This window comes from Rhipicephalus microplus, chromosome 8 (genome assembly GCF_043290135.1).
Source record: "Rhipicephalus microplus isolate Deutch F79 chromosome 8, USDA_Rmic, whole genome shotgun sequence".
Lineage (NCBI taxonomy): Eukaryota > Metazoa > Arthropoda > Arachnida > Ixodida > Ixodidae > Rhipicephalus > Rhipicephalus microplus.
Genome location: NC_134707.1, coordinates 91597604 through 91619809, shown reverse-complemented (window position 1 = coordinate 91619809; position 22206 = coordinate 91597604). Strand labels below are relative to the sequence as shown.

At 43.5% G+C, this 22206-nt stretch overlaps 1 protein-coding gene across 2 annotated transcripts in view; it reads right to left on the bottom strand.

The window, feature by feature from the left end:
- The window catches only part of LOC119185125 (uncharacterized), a 41921-nt gene that overhangs the window by 14132 nt on the left and 5583 nt on the right, over positions 1-22206 (bottom strand). The window contains exons 3-4 of one of the 2 annotated variants that reach the window (XR_005111487.2): positions 2781-2925; positions 1493-1569 (exon numbers count right to left, since the gene is read on the bottom strand). Coding sequence is in view for 1 of the 2 variants with exons in the window: in XM_075872317.1 (XP_075728432.1) it covers positions 1493-1569 (77 nt within the window). In the remaining variant the exon portion in view is untranslated. The remainder of the gene's footprint in view (positions 1-1492; positions 1570-2780; positions 2926-22206) is intronic. The other variant, XM_075872317.1, reaches the window with a different exon arrangement.

The window sequence follows — 22206 nt, the reverse complement described above, 5'->3', positions numbered from 1 at the left end:
CGCAAGTGCCTACACTCAAATGAACTTTTGTTCAAAAGCACAGACAATCAATTTGAACTCACGCGATGTTTCAGACGAATAAAAGACCCGTAAATGAACGTATGAAAACGAGTGTGAGCAACGAAGGAAAATAAATAAAAACATCTTTTCTCATTCAAGTTTATTTTTTTTTATTTTGTAAGGCTACAGACGGGAAGCTGATGCATGATTATTTTCGCTTTTGTTTGTGCGAAGCCTTGACACTTTCTCGAGTGTTCGGGTTATGATGTCACGGCACTATTCTGGTATCTCTGAACACGAGTTCACATCCACAATTCCGACTCTGCGTAGCCGTATGCAATACGTCATCGTTAAGTACACCTGAATCCTGCTCTTTTATCATAACAGCTTCCTGTCTGGGCTATGTAGGAATGGCCTCATGACAGGGGGATTCTGTAAACAGCACCCGAGGCACACTCAGTTGCTTCTGATCTGTGATTAAGACCACAACCTTCACTATTCTTTTTTTTTCATTTCTACTACTTTGCATACACGATGGCAAATTTCTGGTAATTTTCGAGCAACAAAAAAAACCTCATAGATGCTGTTTTCGTGAATTAAATTTTTTTAACCCATGCTTTCTAGCCCAAAACAAGCAAAGCGCCAGGGAGCTAGGCACTGCAAGATTGTTGGCCTGAGAAAAGATATGTCTGACTGTTTGTATGCGTAAACTTTATGGATGTATTTTGGTTCTAAAGTGAAGATTAGTAACAACAAATTTAGGGCAAGTATTGCATAGGCAGCATTGGCTGTGAATAAAATGAAGCGAACACTTAACTGTTTCATATGTGCATTGGCTGGGCAAGGTGACGTGTAGTTATTCAAATGCGCTGATTACGAGAACGAGGTGCCAGACTAAGTGGTAGACTTCAAAGTTATCGACGTGGTTTCAGTTGTATTTGTTATCGCTAAGGTTTTTTTAGACCAAGAATCACTTGCGAAATTAGAAACTTTGAGCCATCTTTCAAATAAAGTGATAAAAAGCGTATAGGTTAAAAAAAAAACTCCTGTTGCCGTATCTTTGTTCCCCTAAGATGACTCGAAGTTTGCAGCCCTCTTATTCGATGTATTGATGCTGCCCCGCCACCCTTCGAAAGCTGTCTGCCCCTAAAATGGTTTTGCGTGGCCTTCGAAACAGGAGGCCTTTTCATTGGCTTTTTATCACCTCCGTAATCGGACTACGTTTTACCAAGCTACGATGTCAAGTTACGATGTCTTGTGCCGACAATATAATATGACGTTACATCTTCTGATGTCAAAATAAGTGCACAAAGTGGAAAATCAGTGACCTTATTAGGGCGTCATTTGGTGAAATCGTCATGTCACTACTTTTCTCATCACTCGTCAGTGGTGCCCTGGCACGCCAAGACCACTGAACGCCGACGAGAAAGCTTTCCGCTTAGAGAGTCGTTTAAAACTTTAATTATAGAAATTAGAACTCGCAAGCACTTACCCTTGTCGACAGACGTGAATATTTTCACGTCTATTCCTGATTTAACGAGTGGTGCAAATGAGGCATTGAAATTCATCCTAAGAAAATAACAAAAGGAAACAGTTGCCTTACACTTGTACCAATCATCGCGTTTTTGTTTTGCAGCCCCAATTTCGCTACAAAAAATAAGGTCAGCAATACCTGCGGACAAGCAAATAGGTGTGCGTTACACAACACAAAGCAAAAGAAACCTCCGTTTCCGACTACGGGATAGCATACACTAATACTGCGAAGCAACCAAACTTTTATTCAATTGCAATTGTCAATTTTGTGTTCATAAGTATTTTTTCACTGACTGAATTAAGTAAGTAACAATTGTGAAAGATCAAAATGAGTCCCCAAAAGTGGTACTGCTTAAAGCAGCACATGTTACGTTCACATGCACAAGAAGTTTCTAAATATTTTCCAGTGTACGACACATAGGAGAATAAACTTTGTTTTATATGTTTTCCTAAACATATGTTCAATTTCATAACGGGATTGCTAAAAAGGCGGCTGAGTGAATTTTCAGCTACGCGGTCTTAGGTTTTCATGTTTTTAATAGTTTGAGCAACTTTACTTTTTTTTCAATATCTAAATATTGCTTTATTTCTCATTCTTTTTCGAAGTATTTTTTCTGCATTTACTTTTCGTTATTTCTCCCTTTATCTCTATTTTTGTTGTTTTTTGTTTCTTTCACCCTCCTCATTCATTTCTTTTTCTTTCTCTGTCGCTTGCTTCGGCATTTTTTTCTATATCTAGCAAAATATATTGTTTCCTTTTTCATTGGTTCTTTCGATTTCTCTTTTTTTCATATTTGTGCATTTTCCTGTCTATTTCTCGCGTTCAGCGCCCCCCCCCCCTCACACAGTATTCTAACACTAAGCCACGCCGGTGCTCTCTGTCTATTTTTCTCTTTTACGTTGTTTCTATGCAGTGCTACACTTGCTCCCCGCCTCCTTTCCATCCAGCTCGCCATCACATATTTCGACTTGCTGCTCACTTCGATTTCCCGCGTCCTTGCTCCACAACCATTTACAACGCCATGCTATACTCTACTAGCATAGCTGGATAGCGCGATTTCTTGGGACGCTTGCGCACAGATCGAGTGCACACCAGTTCGAATTCCACAGTGATTCCCGCCTCAGTATATTATTTATAACATTTATAACATGTATACTCTCATTCGCATCGGAAGATTTTGTAAGAACGTTTACAACGCACTGTAATAACACATATTAAGAAAATACACTTAAATGTCATAGCTCACTCTTGGTTTTCGTCGCCCCACTTGACCAGCACGTCGTAAGTTAAATGTTGCTACTTTTATCATCCTTTAATATTTTGGCCCGGACGCAGGTTACATTCAAGGACTTGCTGCTTGAGTACAGATAAATGGTTCCATTTGTCATAAACTATATGTTCAAAAAAAGAACAAGATAACGTAACTTATTCACTGTTCAAGCACCAGCTTTCTCCACGCACTTTTTGTCAACACATGCAACTGAGAAGTGCTAAAAATTTTAGGAAAAATAACATTCCTGATTTTTTTCAAATTCACAATCACCAAAGTGAACAGTAGCCTGACGCAAGGGGCGGCATCTTAAATGCTAGCTAATATAGATAGTTGCGCTGGATTGCAGAGAGTCATGACAGATGCGAATTTCACGCTGATATGTTTGTTTCTAAATATCTTAGATTATCATCACTCAATCAATCAAATAACAATCGTAAATGACTTTATCTGCAGACCAATCGATACTTAAAATAAAAACTACCCTATAAAAGGTGTTTATATTTCTGGTATCACAAACACTTTATTATTATCAGCAAATATCGTTAAGTGCTTGGTTTCCGTTTTTTGAGTTAGCCAGAAGTTTTGTCGAAAAAAAGTGACAAGCTAGTTCGTGCTCTTTTCCTAACTAAAAATAACGCATTACTTGTTTGTATGGCTGTCTGCCTGAAAAACGATCGGATAGCGTGAGTGGGTAATATAATTGGGACAGTTATCTACGGCCGAGTTCAAGGCCGTAGATTAGTCAGTTTAGTTCTGATCCCAAGCGACATTTGCAGATGCTACGCTTCCTGAGTTCACTGCAATGTAGTCAGGATGATCTGTAACAGTGAAGAACTTGCCTCAAGCAGAACTGATTAGTGAGTCTGATCCTAAATGTAGCCGTAAATAACCCTAAAAATTTACACCCTAAAACGTGTAAAACAGGTGTACACAATAAAAGCACCCATATGAACACCCATTTTACGCCCCATTTTTTGGAATTTGAGGTGTTCCTTAAAAAACACCCTCAAAACACCCCATTTACACCCTTATATTCAGGGTGTAAACAACAAGGCTACAAATAATTGATTGATATGTAGGGTTTAACCACCCAAAACCACCATACGATTATGAGAGACGCTGTAGTGGAGGGCGCCGGAAATTTCGACCACCAGGGGTTCTTTAACGTGCACCCAAATCTGAGCACACGTGCCTACAAGGCTACAAATGCACGACATTTTCGGGCCGTTTTGCTTATACTGTTAGTATACGTTAAACATCTTAATACAAGCAAGGCTCCCACTACTAGCTGCTTGCGAGTCTAGTAATAAATCGAAGCAGAAAGTAATGTGAGCGAAACGCAGTTTTCATCGATAAAGCACGCAAACTACTATAAGATGGAAGATACAATAGGAGCGACGCTTGTTCAATAGAGTAAGGGCCAATTCTCCTGTACTTGTTTCTTTCATCTGTCTCATTTGCGTGATTAGTCAACACTCACAAAGTACTCTGATTTGCCTGAACAAGGTAATGTTGCGCATATTGGTGTAGCCATGCATAGAACACTACCCCCTCCCGCCGTCCCCCATAAGATCAAAGCTTTTAAAGCTGAAGATAAAACATCCGCCACCTGCAAAAAAAAAACAACAACAGCACAGTTGCTTAGACATAACCACCACGTCAGCAGGCCATCAGGTCCCTTAAAAACGAACATTGACGTCATGTATGTTTAGAAGGCACGTTTTATTTAATTACTGTAGCGAATGTTCCTCTTCATATGTACTTAAGAGTGCATCATGGAAATTAGGAAGAGGACACCGACCATAAAGAAAAATGCAGAATAAGGACATTTCGGTGACCATGACGCAGCCTCGCTCACAATGACGGAAGCCTTGTGGACTAAATTGCGAACAAAGCTCTCCTCTGGTGAGCCGAAACGCATTCTCTAGTTCATCTCTCTCTCACTCTCTCTCTTTCTCCATTTTTTTGTGGTTCCTCTTCTTTTAATTTATGTAACTTCCCCCGCAGACGTGCTTCGGTCAAAGCCTTGGCTTTGTGGGTAGTGAGAAAACAGCATTGATGAAATATTCTCAGCTGTGGTCTTGTTCCAAGGACTGCGAGCTAAGTACAATTGTATTGCCGCAACGTGAAGACCGAAGTAGTAATTAACAGGTTGAGAAAGTAGCAGCAGGTCAGTATTTTTATTTACTGCGTGCCAGAGCGTTCCTCTTCTTTCTTGTTATTGCTTGCTGCATAAAAACGTGCAGATGCGCGTATGCGCTGTCGTCTTCGTCTTCCTTGCACTACGCACGTGGCAAAATGTTCTCATCGAATAGTGTGACGGCCGATGCATGCAATGTTGCAATGTCTTGAACGAAATGAAAGTGCCGATAAAATATCGCCTACGTGACCTTGAATGTGCAGTCCCTAAAGACCCATAGAGCTAAACAAAAAGCATCAGCTGAGCTTTTTTTACCAAAATTCACTACATTAGGTCGGTGAAGGTGCGCTAAACATTGCTCCTCAATATTACAAATGCGCGTTCTGACTAGTAGCTCGTGCTGGCTGCACTGCACCTTCACAAAGTTCACTGCGATTCAGATGCACTGTTAAAGAACGAGTATAACGCAACAGATCGCTGCCGCAAAAAAGAAAGCAGTGCCCGCGCTATCAGCAGAGGGCCGGAGCTAGCGTTAAACTGCATCTAGCCGGTCTGAAAGGGCCTCAAGGCGCCATCAAGTCTCGTCGCCTAGACAACCTTGGCTGCCCGGTATTGCTGCGCGCAGGGCGCACAGCACGGGAAAGGGGTCGACATCGTCTTGCATGTCACTGCGTGCGCTGGCGAAAAACCCTCCCGTGTGTGTGCGTGTGGTGCGCGTGGCTTCTCGATTGGTAGAGTTTATTATTCGGTGCTTAGTTTGAAATGTGTCTGCGCTCTGTGCTCCACCAGTGTGTTCTGTCAGTGCTGATTATTACGAAGGTGCACCATCCTGAAGACTGGACCTGTGGATTCATATTGTGGAGCACACGAAGTGAAATAGTGAGTACCGCTCTCACGTTGATTCGTTCAGCGCTATGTTAACTGCGTGAGCACGAGAATAACGGCTTCAAACAATTTTGTTTTCAACTAGTTGATGACAAGTCAGCATTTGTTTACTTAGCGAGAATATTTGTCCGAACTGTTTCACGGGGATGATGGCGAAGTGTGATTGTGGGCAAGTTTTTTTGTTTCTTTGTTTAGATCGTTTGGAGTACAAAGCAGAGTGAGTGTGCGCCGCTGAGGTTCAGTGAAGAAATTGAACAGATTTTTGCGGTGCCCTTTGTTGAAAGCCGTTTTTAACGGGGCCCGCTCGTGCTGTACATCAATTTTAGTTTACTAATTATTACGTGTGTGGGGACGGTGCCTGTTAGCTCGAAGCATCAACCGTATGTCAAACGCATATGCTTGGACATGTTGGTAGTTCATTCACTTTCTTTTTTTCTTATTGCACAAAAAGACCAATAACGGAAAACAAGGGTGCGGTGTCCATGTCGTTCTTTTCGATTCTTTTTCGTTTTGTGGGTTAACACTACCGTGACAACTCGGGTTGATGCATCGGGTGACAACAAAGCATATTGCTGCGACAGGTTCGCCACATTCAAGTAGCCCGCCACAATCACCGTGGCACCAGCACCAGCAAGACCCGGCACGGCTGGCATGCGCCACGCGCTCGTACGCTCCAACAACAAGGAAGAGGAAGATAGTCGGATCTGTGCCACTCGGCTACTCGAACTTGACGACCATAGTTTTTAGAATCGTGGGCACAAGTTCGCCCTAATAAAGACGCTTGTTTTTTAACCTGTCAGTGTCAGCATCGCTACATTTCTGGTGGAAGTGCTGGGTTATGAATCGAAGCCCCACGAGCTCAAGACAGCGTAGCCCCGACGACCAGCGTATCAACCCCGTGGAAGTGACTCCTGTACACCAGAGGGCAAGTCGCCGTCTTCGAGGTGACTCACCTGAGTTTGGTCCTCTTCACTTCACACCAAGGGAAATTCAAACGATGGATGCCACCACTATGACTAGCCAGGTAACACCGGCATAAGTGTTCATTAGCCAACCGCACCAGCCGCCACTTTTCCACGGCGACTCGTACGAGGATGTTGAAGATTGGTTGGACCGGTTCGAGAGAGTAGCGAGCTTGAATGGATGAAACGAAAGAGAGAAGCTCCGTCGCGTATACTTCGCCCTGGAAGACTTCGCAAAGACATGGTTTGAGAACCATGAAACCTCGTTGTCTACCTGGGAGGTATTTCGACGACAAGCGGTGGCTACGTTCGCGAACATAGACCGGAAAGAAAAGGCGGAGGCAGCTCTTCAATCGAGAAACCAGCTCACGAATGAGAGTGCTGCTATGTACATTGAGGACATGGTCCGCCTGTTCAAGCGTGCGGATTACAACATGGCTGAGGATAAGAAGGTGCGCCATCTAATGCGCGGAGTGAAGCAAGAGCTGTTCGCCGTTCTCGTCCGCAACCCTCCGAGCACAGTTGCTGAGTTTTACTCGGAAGCGACGGCCATCGAAAAAACACTGGAACAGCGGGCTCGGCAATACAACCGGAATCTTAACTGCGCGTCTGCACAGGTATTCTCCGGAGGCGTGCGAAACGACGTTGAAGCCCTGCGAGAGCTAATTAGATCAGTTATCAGAGAAGAACTGAGCAGACTGCATATGCCCCAGACTTCAACTGCACTATCTGTTACGGACGTTGTTCGTGACGAACTGAGGCAGGTGATACGAGAGCCAGAGCGTGAGCTGCAGCCGGTTTGACCTATCCGAACATACTCTGAGGTTGTCAGACAACCCACGGTACACAACAATGCAGCAGTTGCAATGGCGACGACTCCTCTCCCACCTGCGGCACGCAGCGCACCTCGTCCACGGGAACCAACAGCTACCTATCTGCCCCCAGGAGCACGTAACACACATCACTATGTAGAGCATAGGCCCAGGAAAAGTGACGTCTGGCGTGATCACGAGCGCAGGCCTCTGCGTTTTCATTGTGGGGAAGCGGGTCATCTGTACAGATTCTGTCCTTACCGACAGGCTGGATTAAGAGGCTTCCCGTCGTATGCACCGTGCCCCCGAAACGGCGAACGACCAGCGGAGATTGAGGAGTACTTGTCGACGCGCCAGAACTCGCCATCTCTACGCCAACACCGGTCACGGTCACCATCGCCTATGCGCTACCGGTCATCCAGCCCACGTGCACCTTCAAGGCAGCCTGGTCATCGCTCTCCAAGTCCACACCCGGAAAACTGAAGCAAGCGACCTGTGGAGGTGGGCCGCTGATAACGTCAGTTATGAAGATCCTCCAATTTGGTTTGAGGGTGATGACGGTGTATTTCCGGTAGATGGGTGCAGCAACAAAAACGTTACTTCAGATTTGCGGTTGAGAATGGAAGGATGGGAGCTGAATGCCTTAGTCGACACCGGTGCTGACTAGTCAGTGATAAGTCACAAGATGGTGAAAAAGCTAAACAAAGTTGTGACACAGTGGAGTGGATCGCAGATACGCACGGCAGGCGGTCACATTTTTACGCCCCTTGACAGATGCACTGCAAGACTTGAAATACAGGGCTTTATTTACGTGGCCGATTACATTGTGCTGCCAGAATGTTCAAGAGAACTCATTATAGGAATGGATTTTTTGTGAGCTAATGGTGCCGTAATTAACCGGCGTAAGTCCAGCGTGTCGTTTTCGACTGAACGAGCGATACCTGTGGAGGAATCTGAGGAACGACGCCTAACTGCTCTACGCGTTGTTCATGATGACGTAACTGTGCCGCCACGCTGCAGTATAATGGTGCTCGTAGAAAATGATGCATTGTACAACCGCGAAGGCATAGTAGATACAAATGTAGGGCTGTTTTTGAACAAAGGTGTCTGCGTAGCTAGGGGTCTTGTTCACTTGACGAATGGCCGTGCTGATGTCCTACTCACAAATTTCTCCAATGAGCTTCAACACATCGCTCAAGGCACGGCTATTGCTTATTTACACGACTTCTGTATGGCGACTGAACTATGCAGCTTAACGACATCAACCACTCGACCAGTGGCCTGCAACATCGACACATCCGTGACCGTCAATCAGAGCCTTCCGGACAGTCAGAAGAAACAGATTTACGCCCTGGTAAAAGAATTCTCAGATTGCTTTTCAAGTGCCTCGAAGGTCCAGCGCACGTCAATCACGAAACACAGAATTAAAACGCAAAACGACACGAGGCCTATACGCCAGCATCCATATCGGGTGTCACAGAAAGAACGGGAAATTATCAAGAAGCAAGTGGAGGAGATGCTTTCTGATGATGTCATCCAGCCTTCGAATAATCCATGGGCGTCCCCCGTAGTGCTCGTTAATAAGAAAGACAACACACTTAGATTCTGCGTCGACTACAGAAAACTGAACAGTGTAACTAAACGAGATGTCTACCCCTTGCCATGTATCGACGATACACTAGATCGGTTGCGATCCCCAAAGTTTTTCTCCTCCTTAGATCTGAAAAGCGGATATTGGCAAATAGAGGTCGACGAGCGGGACCGTGCAGAAACGGCATTCGTAACACCAGATGGCCTCTACGAATTCAAAGCGCTTCCATTCGGCCTCTGTTCCGCACCAGCGACGTTCCAGCGAATGATGGACACTATCCTCGCCGGATTGAAATGGCAGTCATGCCTAGTGTATTTGGATGACGTGGTCGTATTCTCTGCAACGTTTGACAAACATCTAGAGCGACTACGCACAGTATTGGAAGCCATCCGGTCAGCGAAATTGACAATCAAACCCGAAAAATGCCACTTCGGCTTCGAAGAGCTGCGATTCCTTGAACATGTCATTAGTTCCGATGGTGTTCGTCCTGATGCCGAAAAGACAGCCGCTGTTGAGAGGTTCCCTACACCCAGAGACAAAAAGTCAGAGCGTCAATTTTTGGGTTTATGTGCCTACTATAGACGATTTGTGGAAAACTTCTCAATGATTGCAGAACCTCTTACAAAACTGACAAAAGACGATGTGCCCTTCACATGGGAAAGCTAACAACAGAAAGCTTTTGACGAATTAAGGAAACGACTACAGGGTTCACCAATACTCGCCCATTTTGGTGAGACAGCCGACACTGAAGTCCATACCGATGCCAGCAATGTCGGCCTCGGCGCCATCCTTGTCCAGTGGCAAAATGGTCAAGAGAAAGTGTTAGCCTATGCCAGCCGCAAACTATCAAAAGCTGAGGCAAACTATTCTGCAACTGAAATAGAGTGCCTCGCAGTCATCTAGGCCATAAACAAGTTTCGACCCTACCTTTATGGTAGACCGTTCAGAGCTGTCAGTGACCACCATGCTCTATGCTGGCTGGCAAATCTCAAGGACCCGTCAGGTCGACCAGCAAGATGGAGCCTTAGGCTGCAGGAGTATGATATCACGGTCGTGTACAAATCTGGAAGGAAACACAGCGATGCCGACTGCCTGTCACGCTCTCCCGTTGATCCAAGTGTACCTGAAGAGGAAGACTTCCCGTTTCTAGGCGTTGTCGACACATCCAAAATCGCTCAACTACAACGAGATGACCCGGATTTGCTGGCACTTATACAACACCTGCAGGGTCTCGACGTTCAAGTCCCTCGCATATTCCCCAGAGGGCTCTCCGCGTTCTGCCTTCGAGGAAGTGTCCTTTACAGGAGGAACTTCGAACCTAATGGTGAAACGTTTTTACTAGCCGTGCCCACAGCCATGCGAGAGGAAATTCTGCACGCATGCCACGATGAGCCAACATCTGGACACATGGGTGTGAGCCGAACTTTCGCCAGTATTTGCCTGAAATACTATTGGCCTAAGTTGCTCGCATCAGTGCAGCGCTACGTGAAAACTTGTCGTCAATGTCAACGGCGCAAAACTCCACCCGTAAAACCAGCCGGCCTTCTCCAGCCAATAGACCCTCCAGATGCCCCATTCCAAGAAGTCGGCATGGACTTCCTAGGACCTTTGCCGACATCGTGTGCAGGCAAGAAATGGATAGTCGTAGCCACAGACTATCTCACCCGTTATGCTGAAACTGGCTCTCTATACAGTGCGACAGCTGCCGAAGTCGCCAAGTTCTTTGTGAACAACATAGTGCTCAGACATGGTGCGCCCATCGTCGTTATTACGGATCGGGGCACCGCATTTACTGCAGACCTAATGCAATGTCTGATGCGCATGACAAATACCGATCACAGAAGAACAACGGCGTATCACACTCAGTCAAATGGCTTAACCGAACGCCTCAACAGAACTCTGACCGACATGCTATCAATGTATGTCGATGTTGAACATAAACAGTGGGATGAAATATTACCCTACGTAACATTCGCATATAGTACAGCCGTTCAAGAAACAACCCACGTTGCCCCTTTCGAACTAGTATTCGGCCGAAGAGTGACCACCCCGCTGGATGCCATGTTACCACTACAGGACGAAAGCAGCTATCCACCTGACTTAGATGACTTCTTGCAAAGAGCCGAAGAAGCACGGCAAATGGCAAGATACCGAATACGCCACCAACAGTACGTCGATTCTAGTCGCTACAACAAGCGACGCAGTGATGCACTTCATCATCCCGGTGACAAAGTGTGGATATGGATACCAGTGCGCCGCCGCGGACTGTCTGAAAAGCTTCTTTGCCGATACTTCGGCCCTTATGAAGTACTCACCCGTATCAGCAACGTCACTTAAGAAGTCAGATCCGCTGGACACGTGAGTTCAAGGTGCCGCAATCCCACGGAAGTGTTACACGTAGTCCGCATGAAGCCCTATCATGACAGATCGTCGAAAAACGAGTGAGAGTGCGCGTGTATCTTTTCACTGTCTTAAGCATCGGGACGATGCGTCTGAGGAGGGGGGCAATGCTGCGACAGGTTCGCCACATTCAAGTAGCCGGCTACAATCATCGTGGCACCAGCACCAGCAAGGCCCGGCACGGCTGGCATGCGCCACGCGCTCGTACGCTCCAACAACGAGGAAGAGGAAGATAGTCGGATCTGTGCCATTCGGCTACTCGAACTTGACGACCATAGTTTTTAGAATCGTGGGCACAAGTTCGCCCTAATAAAGACGCTTGTTTTTTTAACCTGTCGGCGTCAGCATCGCTACAATATTGTTTCGCGTTAGGTGCGCCTCGCGAAATTTGCCTACTTGCTAATACATTCAATTTAATTAAACTTGTCTTCACCGGTATTTTCGTTCCCCCGCAACGTAGCGTGACACTGCCGACAGCCGTGCCTATATAGCGGATCGAGCGCTGAAGCTTGACTTTTGAACAGACCTTTAGTCTGTGTGTATGGTCGAATTGCCTACTTGAACAGCGCAAACGCTTGTTTGAACATAACTTCTAACGTTCGAGCACATTTAATTCAGATTGTTTCTATCATGTGTAACTTTCAAAATATTCTTGTTATTCGGAGCTTTATTGCCATCGCCCTGCTTTGGCGTTTAACTTCGCTAAGTACTTCAGATGTTAAAGGTGTTTTCGCTATGTGAAGCGTATTATTAGTTTTTTTGTTGTACAAAAACACTTTGATGTTATACATACTGCACGGTATCTAAGCATGTGTTGCACCCAAAATGTAAGACTGGGCAGCATATCTATCTGGAAAAAGAACGCGCACAGCCACAAAACAGCCTACGCTGCATCGGGAAGGAGTTATGCTTTCTCACCCTGACAGCATGATTGAAACTGATGGCCCTAATTTAGCAGTATGCAATGGTCATTGAGTGGTGGTAACGGGGTCACTTTATTCGACATTTTCCAGCCAATTTTGTGGCTATGGCAAATGTGTTTGAAACAAAAATCGTGCTGATTTAATGCATTTAAAACAGTGAACTGCTTGAATATTTCGGAGAGAAAAACTTTTTGGTCACGTGGTTGCCTTTCAAACATTTCAGACTGTTGTTTGAGTGTTTGTGAAAAAAAATATTTTACATTGACCACACCGCATTTTATACCAATTTTGGTACATGTTAAGTAAAGGAGCTTATGTAGGATGTTTGAAACTCAGCAATACTATACAAAATTTTGGCCACAAACTTCAGCAAGAATTTAGCCTAAGTGTGTTATGTTTGCATTTTCTCATTGCTATACTGCACTTTTTATGAATATCTGAACTGTGACTACTTACTTCACAAAAAAGATATTTTGATGAAAAAATAATTTAGACATCTTAAGCTGTTATCCTCTACGAAAATAGATCACTCATTTCACAGAATTGTCATTTTTGTCCTTATTGAGACGCAATTTGCACCATGAGGTGGTACAATTAGAAATCACCTTCTACCTAAATTGTGACAAGTTTCATTACAATTTCTATTTCAAGGAATAAAATATTTTTGGAATTTTCCCACCAACGGCAATAGGGAACTTCAAGCCGTCGGCTGCAGTATGACCAAATGGCGAATGGGAAACTTGGAACTTCAAAAATCATTTAGGGGCAAAGCTCTTGAGGCCGTGGGTCATTCCCTCCTCTGTAGTCGTACTAGTAATATGCAGCTACTTGATGAGTTGCACAATAGATAGCGTCAGTGGTTTTCACAGCATATTCACGGAAAAAATGATGATTCGTGGGACGAATCGTTCGTCCGTACATTTGTGCTTTCATCCGTTCGTCTGTGCATCCATCCGTCCGTGCTTCCGTGTGTCGGTCTGTCCGTGAGTCCGTCCGTGTTTCTGTTCGTTAATACTGGCGTCAGACTGTCCGTCCATCCGTTTGTGCGGCCGGACGGAAAAACGCTACGCCCCACTCATCATCATTCACTCCGGGGATATGCTGTGATCTTTTTCTCAAAACATAAATTGCTATAAGAAAATTTGGCACAGGAAAGAACCTTTTATTTGGTTCGATTTGGGTGCAACGTCTATTTTAATTCAACCACTACATGGTGCAAGTTGCGTCTCATTATAGACAAAAGAATTATTTTGTGAAATTTGCGATTTTTTCTCGTAAAGTTTGACAGCTTGAGAGGTCTAAAATATTTTTTCCTCCAAATATACCTTATGTGGATTAATCATTCACTCCTCAGATTGTCATTCAAAGTGCAGTATTTATAGAGAAAATGCAGATATAACACATTTCGGATAAATTATTTGAGGCGTATGTGGTCGAAAAATGGTAATCATATTACTGAGCTTCAAACACTTTACGCAAGCCCTTCACTTAACTTGTAAATCAAGTTTGGCACGGAAGAAGAGATACTTCTGAAATAATTTTTTTCACAAACATCCAGACGAGATTCCGGGAAGTTCAGGAGGCAGCCACGTGACCAATAAATTATTTGTCTGCGAAATACTCTAGCAGTTACCTTTTTTAATGCAGTAAAATCAGTGCGATTTTTTTTTCGAATACATTTGCGGTGGTCACCAAAATGGCTGGGGCGTCTTATGTGGAATGACCCAGTAGCCAATTCTTCCATTATATAATAGTGTCAATGTGAGCCAGTTCAAGAACACTGGTATCATTCGCATTTTAATACGTAACTGTGCAGTTCTTAATTTTACAAGTTACCTGCACTGAATACCTTCTCGATGCGCATACCGTCATGTATGCTCAGTGGCATAGCGCTTTTGTGCAATACAGATAAAATATGTATATAATGTTGCACTTCTTACTGTATTCCTTTTATGAAACTAATCGAATGAGTACCATGGTAGATCTGGAGAAATGCACATGCAGCTGTGTTGATGCATACGTAAGCATAGAAGTTGACATTCACTTAGATTGGTCGTTGCATGCAACTAATAGAACATTATCAACTTGAAGCAGCACCTTTTTATTTGCCTGCACGAGCGAGCTGAAAGGGTAAAGTAAGGTACATACCTACGGCACGAAACGCATAATGATTCCGCCACAGCGTGCTTTTTATGGCGTTTATTGCTCAGCATACCTTTTCTAGCATTTCTCACTGCAGTGAAGTCAGATGCCACTGAGTATGTTTGCTGTGCATTCAATTTATACTTACACGTATAAGAAAGCAGTTAGGTATGCATGGTGCACACTGTATGTTGCACTTTTTGTGAAATTTCAGTCATTGTTCCTTGTGTATTTATTTTAGGTTTCCTGGATTGAATTTCCTGTACAGAAAGTACAGCTTCGCCCCACTTCTCTCGAAGGCACCCGTCATCTCTGCAGCTGAAGATGATTGTGCAAGCAGCGGTGACGAGTGGTTTTGCAGTTAGAAGTATACCAACACTGACATTACATTATTACAACCTCAGTTACACTACCTTGTTGAATGTTGTCTTTTTTAATGTCCAAATTTATACTGCGAGATGTAATACGTTGTAAATGTGACTCCAGAAACTTGCTTACTCTTTCAACGTGTTTTTTTTTTCTATTGTATGTGTGTCAATAAAACGCCATATATGTCAGTCGTTTGCCCGACTAGCGCAAATGTTTTGAAAGTTGTGAGATTTATTGTATTGAAAACAATGAATTTTTAGTATAGAGAGAAAGAAACTTGGTCCCGTGACACATTTCAAAATTTTGCAGAATGCCATCAGAGTCCTGTTTGTCAGATTTCCAGTTTTTCTATAATAAAGGCAGATGTTAAAATATGGGCTCAAATGTTTTTTTGCTTCGGCATTATGTTCGGCTGGACCTTACGCTACAGGTTACTGCTTGCACTACTGTGGTGTAGTGTGTGTGTGCGTGTGTGTGTGTGCGTGTGCGTGTGTGTATTTGTGTGTCAGTGTGTATGTGTAAATGCCTTCCGCGTCTTTGTCGTTTACGGCACTGTCTACGTACACCTATATACACCGGTCTCATGTAGCTCATTCAAGACCATGGCACCTTATTTTATCAGCAGCATTCATACAGGTATAAGTACAGTGAGTGACACCAGTATCTTCCTTCTTCCCTGTCAGCCGCAGAGAAGGTTCATATATGCTTCTCCCTGAGAACAATTGAGGCTTGGGCCAGTTGGTGATGCATATTTGATGGAATGAAGTGCGGTGAACGGCTCTCCTCAACACACAAGTAAAAGGGTCACCTCCCGTGTCTCTGCTTTTGTTGCCTATTAATTGCGCATCATTTGATCAAGTAAGCTCATCCATATAACCGCCATCGTTTCAAGGGGGTCGTCAGTGTAGACCCCGCTCACATGGGTGTAGCTTCATCCAACACCCATAGTTTAGGGTTGTTTATAAACACCTATTAAAGTAGGGTGTAACGTTTCTTTACACCCTACGGTTTCAGGGTGTTTCTAGACACCTTGATGTTTAGGGTGTATCTTGACATCCTAAAAGGATGTTGCCCATGGGACAAAACAAATACACTCTTATGAGTGTGTAAAAATTTTTGGAGTGTAGCAGTGTTTCTTATCTAAAGAATTTCAGCATGAGTATATTGGGCGGGCACCGAAATGACTGAATCTCAGAATATGCAATAACTAATTTAGGTACCCTTCTTTAATTAGGCAAATAATCGTCGCGTCCCCATTAGGTAAACAGCTTTTGACAATAATTCCTGCATGGCAAAGGCTGTATGGCCACTCCTTTTTTATCAAATGAAGGACATTGTCATTATAAACTGCGGAGCTCTGCGCAGCAGCGCAGCCCACAGTGTGTGCGAATCACAGTGCCATTGTCGGGTTGCAACCATGTTGCGTGAGAGCTAGTACGATGTGTTGGTAGAATTTTTGACGGCTTTATTCATGAAAACCGCTTGAGGAGCTGAAAGAGTAGGCTTGCTCGAAAATAGACTGGTAATTTAAGCTGCATTTTTCAATCTCTTCTTAAACCATTTTCTATGTCTTATATGTATTACGTGAACGTTGCCCCATAAATTGTTATTTACATAATCTCACATAAAAAGCTGACGATAAAATAAGCCCCAAGTCAGTAATTTGAACGTTGGAGTTACTCATAGAGTTTCATACAATAATACCTACAGGGGAATCTGGCACTAGTGTCTGGGAATCCTGGGAAGTCCAGCCTTTGGATCCACTTTGGATGGATTACGTTATTGAGATTCAAGACGCTTCTTTTGAGAGTCTAAAACAAAGTGATATGAACCTATGTTTAATTTAAGCTTCCTTCATTTATTTGTCCGCAGTTTTTATTGCAAAAATTTCTTGTGACCAGGCGGCAAAAATGAAACCTTGGCAAATTTAGCTACCAGGCGATGCATTGCTCTGCCATTGTATTCTACATTGCGTTCAAGAAACGAACATATTTGTTTTTCTCTCAAAAACAGGCATTATCTATTTATGAAAAAAAAATGGCATATCCAACGTACAGTGGGAATCGATGATATGCGAAGCAGGAATGAGAATTGATGATGTGTCACTTTAAAATCAGCACAACGTTACGAGGTGGAGGCAAATGATGCTCTAAATGTCTTCCGTGTCATGAATATCATGGTTGGATGTGTCGTTCACCTTCGTTATATTTCATGCCACGTCATACCAAATTTAGTTATGTGTAGCTAGTGAAACGGCCGCGAGCACGCTATGATCATGGTATGTTGTCATGTTCTTACACTACACGCGTGTCAGGATTATGATGTTTGCACCAGTGATATATTTCGTCATTCATCGACGTCACTTAACACCGTATTTCATATATGTGGAGCTAGTGAAACAGCCGCGAGTGCGTCATAAAGGGTCCAATGTAAGCGCTGACGCGTGCTCACGCTGGGCAGAACGACGCTACGTTCGCAAAACGCGAGCACTCTATAGTCTGACGCCAGGCGTGACCAGCGTCCGTCGCTGCGGCTCGACGGCAACCGACGCGAAATGTGACATGCTGCATTTCGCACCGATTTGTTACCCAGACAACACTGCGCGTTCCTATTTTCGTGATGGAGGGACGCTGGGCGCCCTGAAACGTGCATGCGTCAAAGCAACGCAGCACGGCGCGTGCTTTGGCAGGACCGGCGCTTGGCGTTGCAACACCAGCGTGACGCGATGAAATAAACGCCAGTTAGCACGCGCACCGTGTCACGTCGAAATGTATTGACGCCTTGACTGTGGCATGTACTCATGCTCCCACATGACACGCATTTCATGATTACCATGTGTGCACCAGTCACATACCTTCGTCATTCATTGGCGTCTTGTAATACCAAGTTTGTCATATGGGAAGCTAGCGAGACAGCCGCTAGCACATCAGCAATGTGGCATGTACTCATGTTGCTACATGACACGCATGTCGTGATTATCATATTTGGATGTGTCATTTACCTATGTCGTCCGTTCGCGTCGCGTAATAACGAGTTTAGTACAAGTGAAGCTAGCGAAACGATCGCGAGTGCATCTTGAGCATAGCGTGTTGTCATGTTGTTACATGACACGCATCTCATGTTTTTTATGCTTGCACCAGTATCATACCTCCATCATCCATTCACATCCCGTAATACCAAACTTGGCATAAGTGAAGCTAGTGAAACGGCCGCCAGCGAATCAGAGCATGGCATGAGGCCATGTTGTAACATGACACGAATCTCATGATTATCAAGCTGGCACCTGTCACATACCTTCGTCATCTATTCACGTACTGTAATACCAAAGTTGGTATATGTGACGCTAGTGAAACGGCCGCGAGCACATCATGAGCGTGGCATGTAGTCATGTTGTTACATAAGACGCATAATAATTTTCACGTTAGGGTCTGTGGTTTCTGTTTGTCATGAAATCATGCCCTACCATACCAGTTTTCCAACATGTCATGTGAACGAAAACACCGCAAAAGATGCAGGGTCATTGAGTGTAAATCATCACTTTCATGACTTGCATGTCATGATTTTCATGTTATGACTAGTTCAATAGCTTCATACAGTCATGTTATGTGATACCAAGTTTAGTTTCGATACCATTATCAAAACGGCCAGGAGAACTAAATGTCGTAGGCATATATATATATATATATATATATATATATATATATATATATATATATATATATATATATATATATATATATATATATATATATATATATATATATATATATATATATATATATATATATATATATATATATAAAGATAGATAGATAGATAGATACGGTCAACGTCGCTGATGTTTGGTAAGAAATGCTACAGTTCAATATTAAGTAAGGAACACTATCGTTTCGTCTTCTGCAACGCAAGATGTGTCTGTCTAAGTAATTGGCTCCCAACGCACCTTTGATTTTATTGTGAAGTAGAGTCAGAAGAGCGTGGCGATGCGTCTACTTTGCGTCCCCGTCGTTTTGCAGTTGATTTCAAAGAGTTTTGCAAGACGCACTAACCACAAACGTGTACTTGGTGTAACATCCTGCACTGGCACGGGACGCTACATCTATGGGAAAGGTGAGTGGACGACGTTTCGCTTTAACTCTAAAACACGACTTATACAGCTCCAACGTTGCAGTGAATTGAGAAGCCTAACAATTTTCAGCTTCTTTGAACAACAAAGGCAGACCTTCAGTCATTTCAGTCATTTCTACAGTTTCTAGCACCTTCAACACCTTCAGTCATTTCTACAGTTTCTACTGAAACCGTAGAAAAAGATCCACCGACAGTTAACTAGCTAACGCGATCCAATCTGAAGCCTGTACTTCCCATGATTCCTATAAGGGTACTCAATCGCAGCATTAAATTCCTCTCTGGGAATTATTGTATGAAATGCTTTGGATTTACTGTATAGCATAAAGGGTATGTGCTTATAGACGTTACATATTGTTCTGTCACAAGTATGCTCGACATCAGTCTAGCTTTTTTTTCTTTTCTATATGTTTGCACTGAGCGTTGATCACAGACACCATAAATGGATGATCATCGTGCTAAAGGCTATTCGCCCCTTTTACCGCAGATCAAGCTGAAAACAAACTGAGGTATACTACGTGACAATCAAGCTGCCAACGACAAAGCAATGCTTGTGTTTGAACTTTTTCTTTAAAAAATCCTCACAGCTGTCACATTCTGAAAAATAAAACTGTAGTTGCATTGTTGGCTATCTGGTTTTGATTGATTGATATATGGGGTTTAACGTCCCAAATTCACTATATGATTATGAGAGAGGCCGAAGTGGAGGGCTCTGGAAATTCGGACCACCTGGGGTTCTCTAACGTGCACCCAAATCTGAGCACACGGGCCTACAACATTTCCGCCTCCATCGGAAATGCAGCGTCCACAGCCGGGATTTGAACCCGCGCCCTGCGGGTCAGCAGCCGAGTACCTTAGCCACTAGACCACCACGGCGGGGCTATCTGGTTTTAATAAGCATTCAATACGAAAGCTGTACATAGGCACTCGGCAAATAGGTCAGTTGACGCTAGTTATCATACGCACATCAAATAATGATAAGCTGTTGACTTCGTCCGCCTAGCTGCGTTTATTTTCCTTTCTCCCTGTGTTTCGTGTGAAATAGTTCCGTTCAGCATGTCTTTGGAGTGTGGCCAAAACATGGGTGCGTCTCTGTCTATTGTGATAGACTGTTTACGCGTCGCTAAAATTAAGATGAGAAGAAAACAAAGGGAGGGTTTCTTTATCCACAGAATTATAGCTGGTAACATAAAGAAATAATATAGCATTATTCCAACAGAAGCAGTTATCATAAACAAAGTTATAAGAGATAAAAGAGGAAGATGGTACAGGCCTACTTGCCTACGTCCAGCCATGATGAACTATTAGATGAAAGCTTCTATAAAAACGCTGAATTGTCATTTAGGAAGGTAAAAACACCGTTGATGGGCCACTTCAATGCTGAGGTAGGGAAGGAGCAGGCTAAATGACAGGCAGCCGGGAGTAAGGCATCGGTAATTAAAATGCCTCTGAAAAGGTATCAGTACAGTTCGCAGAACGCAGTTATTTACGGATTTGCATACTTCGTACCGAAAATGAGTGAACCGTGAGTGGTCAAGAAAGAGCCCTAATGGCGAAAGTAATAACAAAATATACTTCATATTGAGTCTACACCTAGGCATCGTGCCTAATGCCGAAGTGCTTGGTTAGGTCCAATGCCGTAACCATAGATTGGTGAAGTCCCGAATTCGCCTAGAGTTGAAGAATGAACGACAGAAACGTGTACGTAAGCAACCCATATATGAGCTAGCACCCACAGTGAATGTACAGGAATTGCGTCTCATTTCAGAGTAGATACTAGGCAATCATTGGTTAAACGGGCCTTAGCGTTCACGTAGTGAACGATAATCTGACGAGTGTCATCACAGAGTGTGCAGTGGAAGTTGGAGGTATGGTAGGTATAGAGGGTAATAGCAAGCCCTCTCAGGAAACGAAGAAATTTATTGAGAAATGTCAAAGCATAAAAGCCTCAAACACAACACACAAAATAGAACTGGCAGAACATTGGCAGTTGATTATAAGCGTAGGGTCTCCGATGTAAAAACGTAAAATGTTGAGAGATTTGAACATGCTCTAAGGTACATGGGAAGAGCCAAAGGATGAGGAGGAGAATAAACTTTATCATAAGAAATGACCAGGTTTAGGTGGCCGCTGAGAAACAGAAGACAGGTTGTGTTGGAAAAATTGCCCACCCTGTTTGCGAATTGTTTTTTGTCGGGGAGGGTGCCAGATATTTGGAAGAATGCTAACATCATCTTAATCCGTAAGAAAAGGGACGACAAGGACTGGAATAATTAGAGGTCAATCAGTCATATACAAGCTCTCAGTCATATACAACTTCTTTACCAAGGTAATTGCTAACATATTAAGGCAACATTGCAGTTCAATCAATCAAGTCATCAACCAGAAATTCGTACAAAATACTCAACAATGGACCACAATCATACTATAGATGAAATGGTGCACGAATGCTCAGAATACATCCGATCATTGTACATAGCCTACATTGATTACAAGATGGCCTTTGATTCAATAAAGATTGCAGCAGTTATGCAGACACTGTGACATCAAGGCATCAAATCGTATATAAACATTTTGTAACAACTCTACATCAAATCAACTGCCACCATAGTTTTCTATAAAAAAAGCGCCAGGTTACCAATAAAGAAGGTTGTAAGACAGGGGAATATGATCGCCCAAATGGTATTTGTCGCGTCCTTTTAGGAGGTTTTCAGAGACCTAGACTGAGAAGAGTTATGGATATGAGTTAATGGAGAGTGCCATGATAACCGGCGCTTTCCCGATCACATTGCATTGCTGGTAGCTCAGGGGATAAATTGAAATTCGTCATTACTGAATTAAGCAAGGATAGCACAAGTGAAGCCTTATATTGTAATGTGCGTAAAATAAACGTAGTTCTATTGAAGAAGCAGTGGGTTATGCGGCTCGGGCGTTGTCACTGCTTTCACTGGCAAGGCCAACGATCCTACTTGGTCTCAAATAACCGTTCTGTTTGTCCCAATTTTTTATTATAGTAATAAACAACAACCTCGGAAAAGAACAGCGCTTCC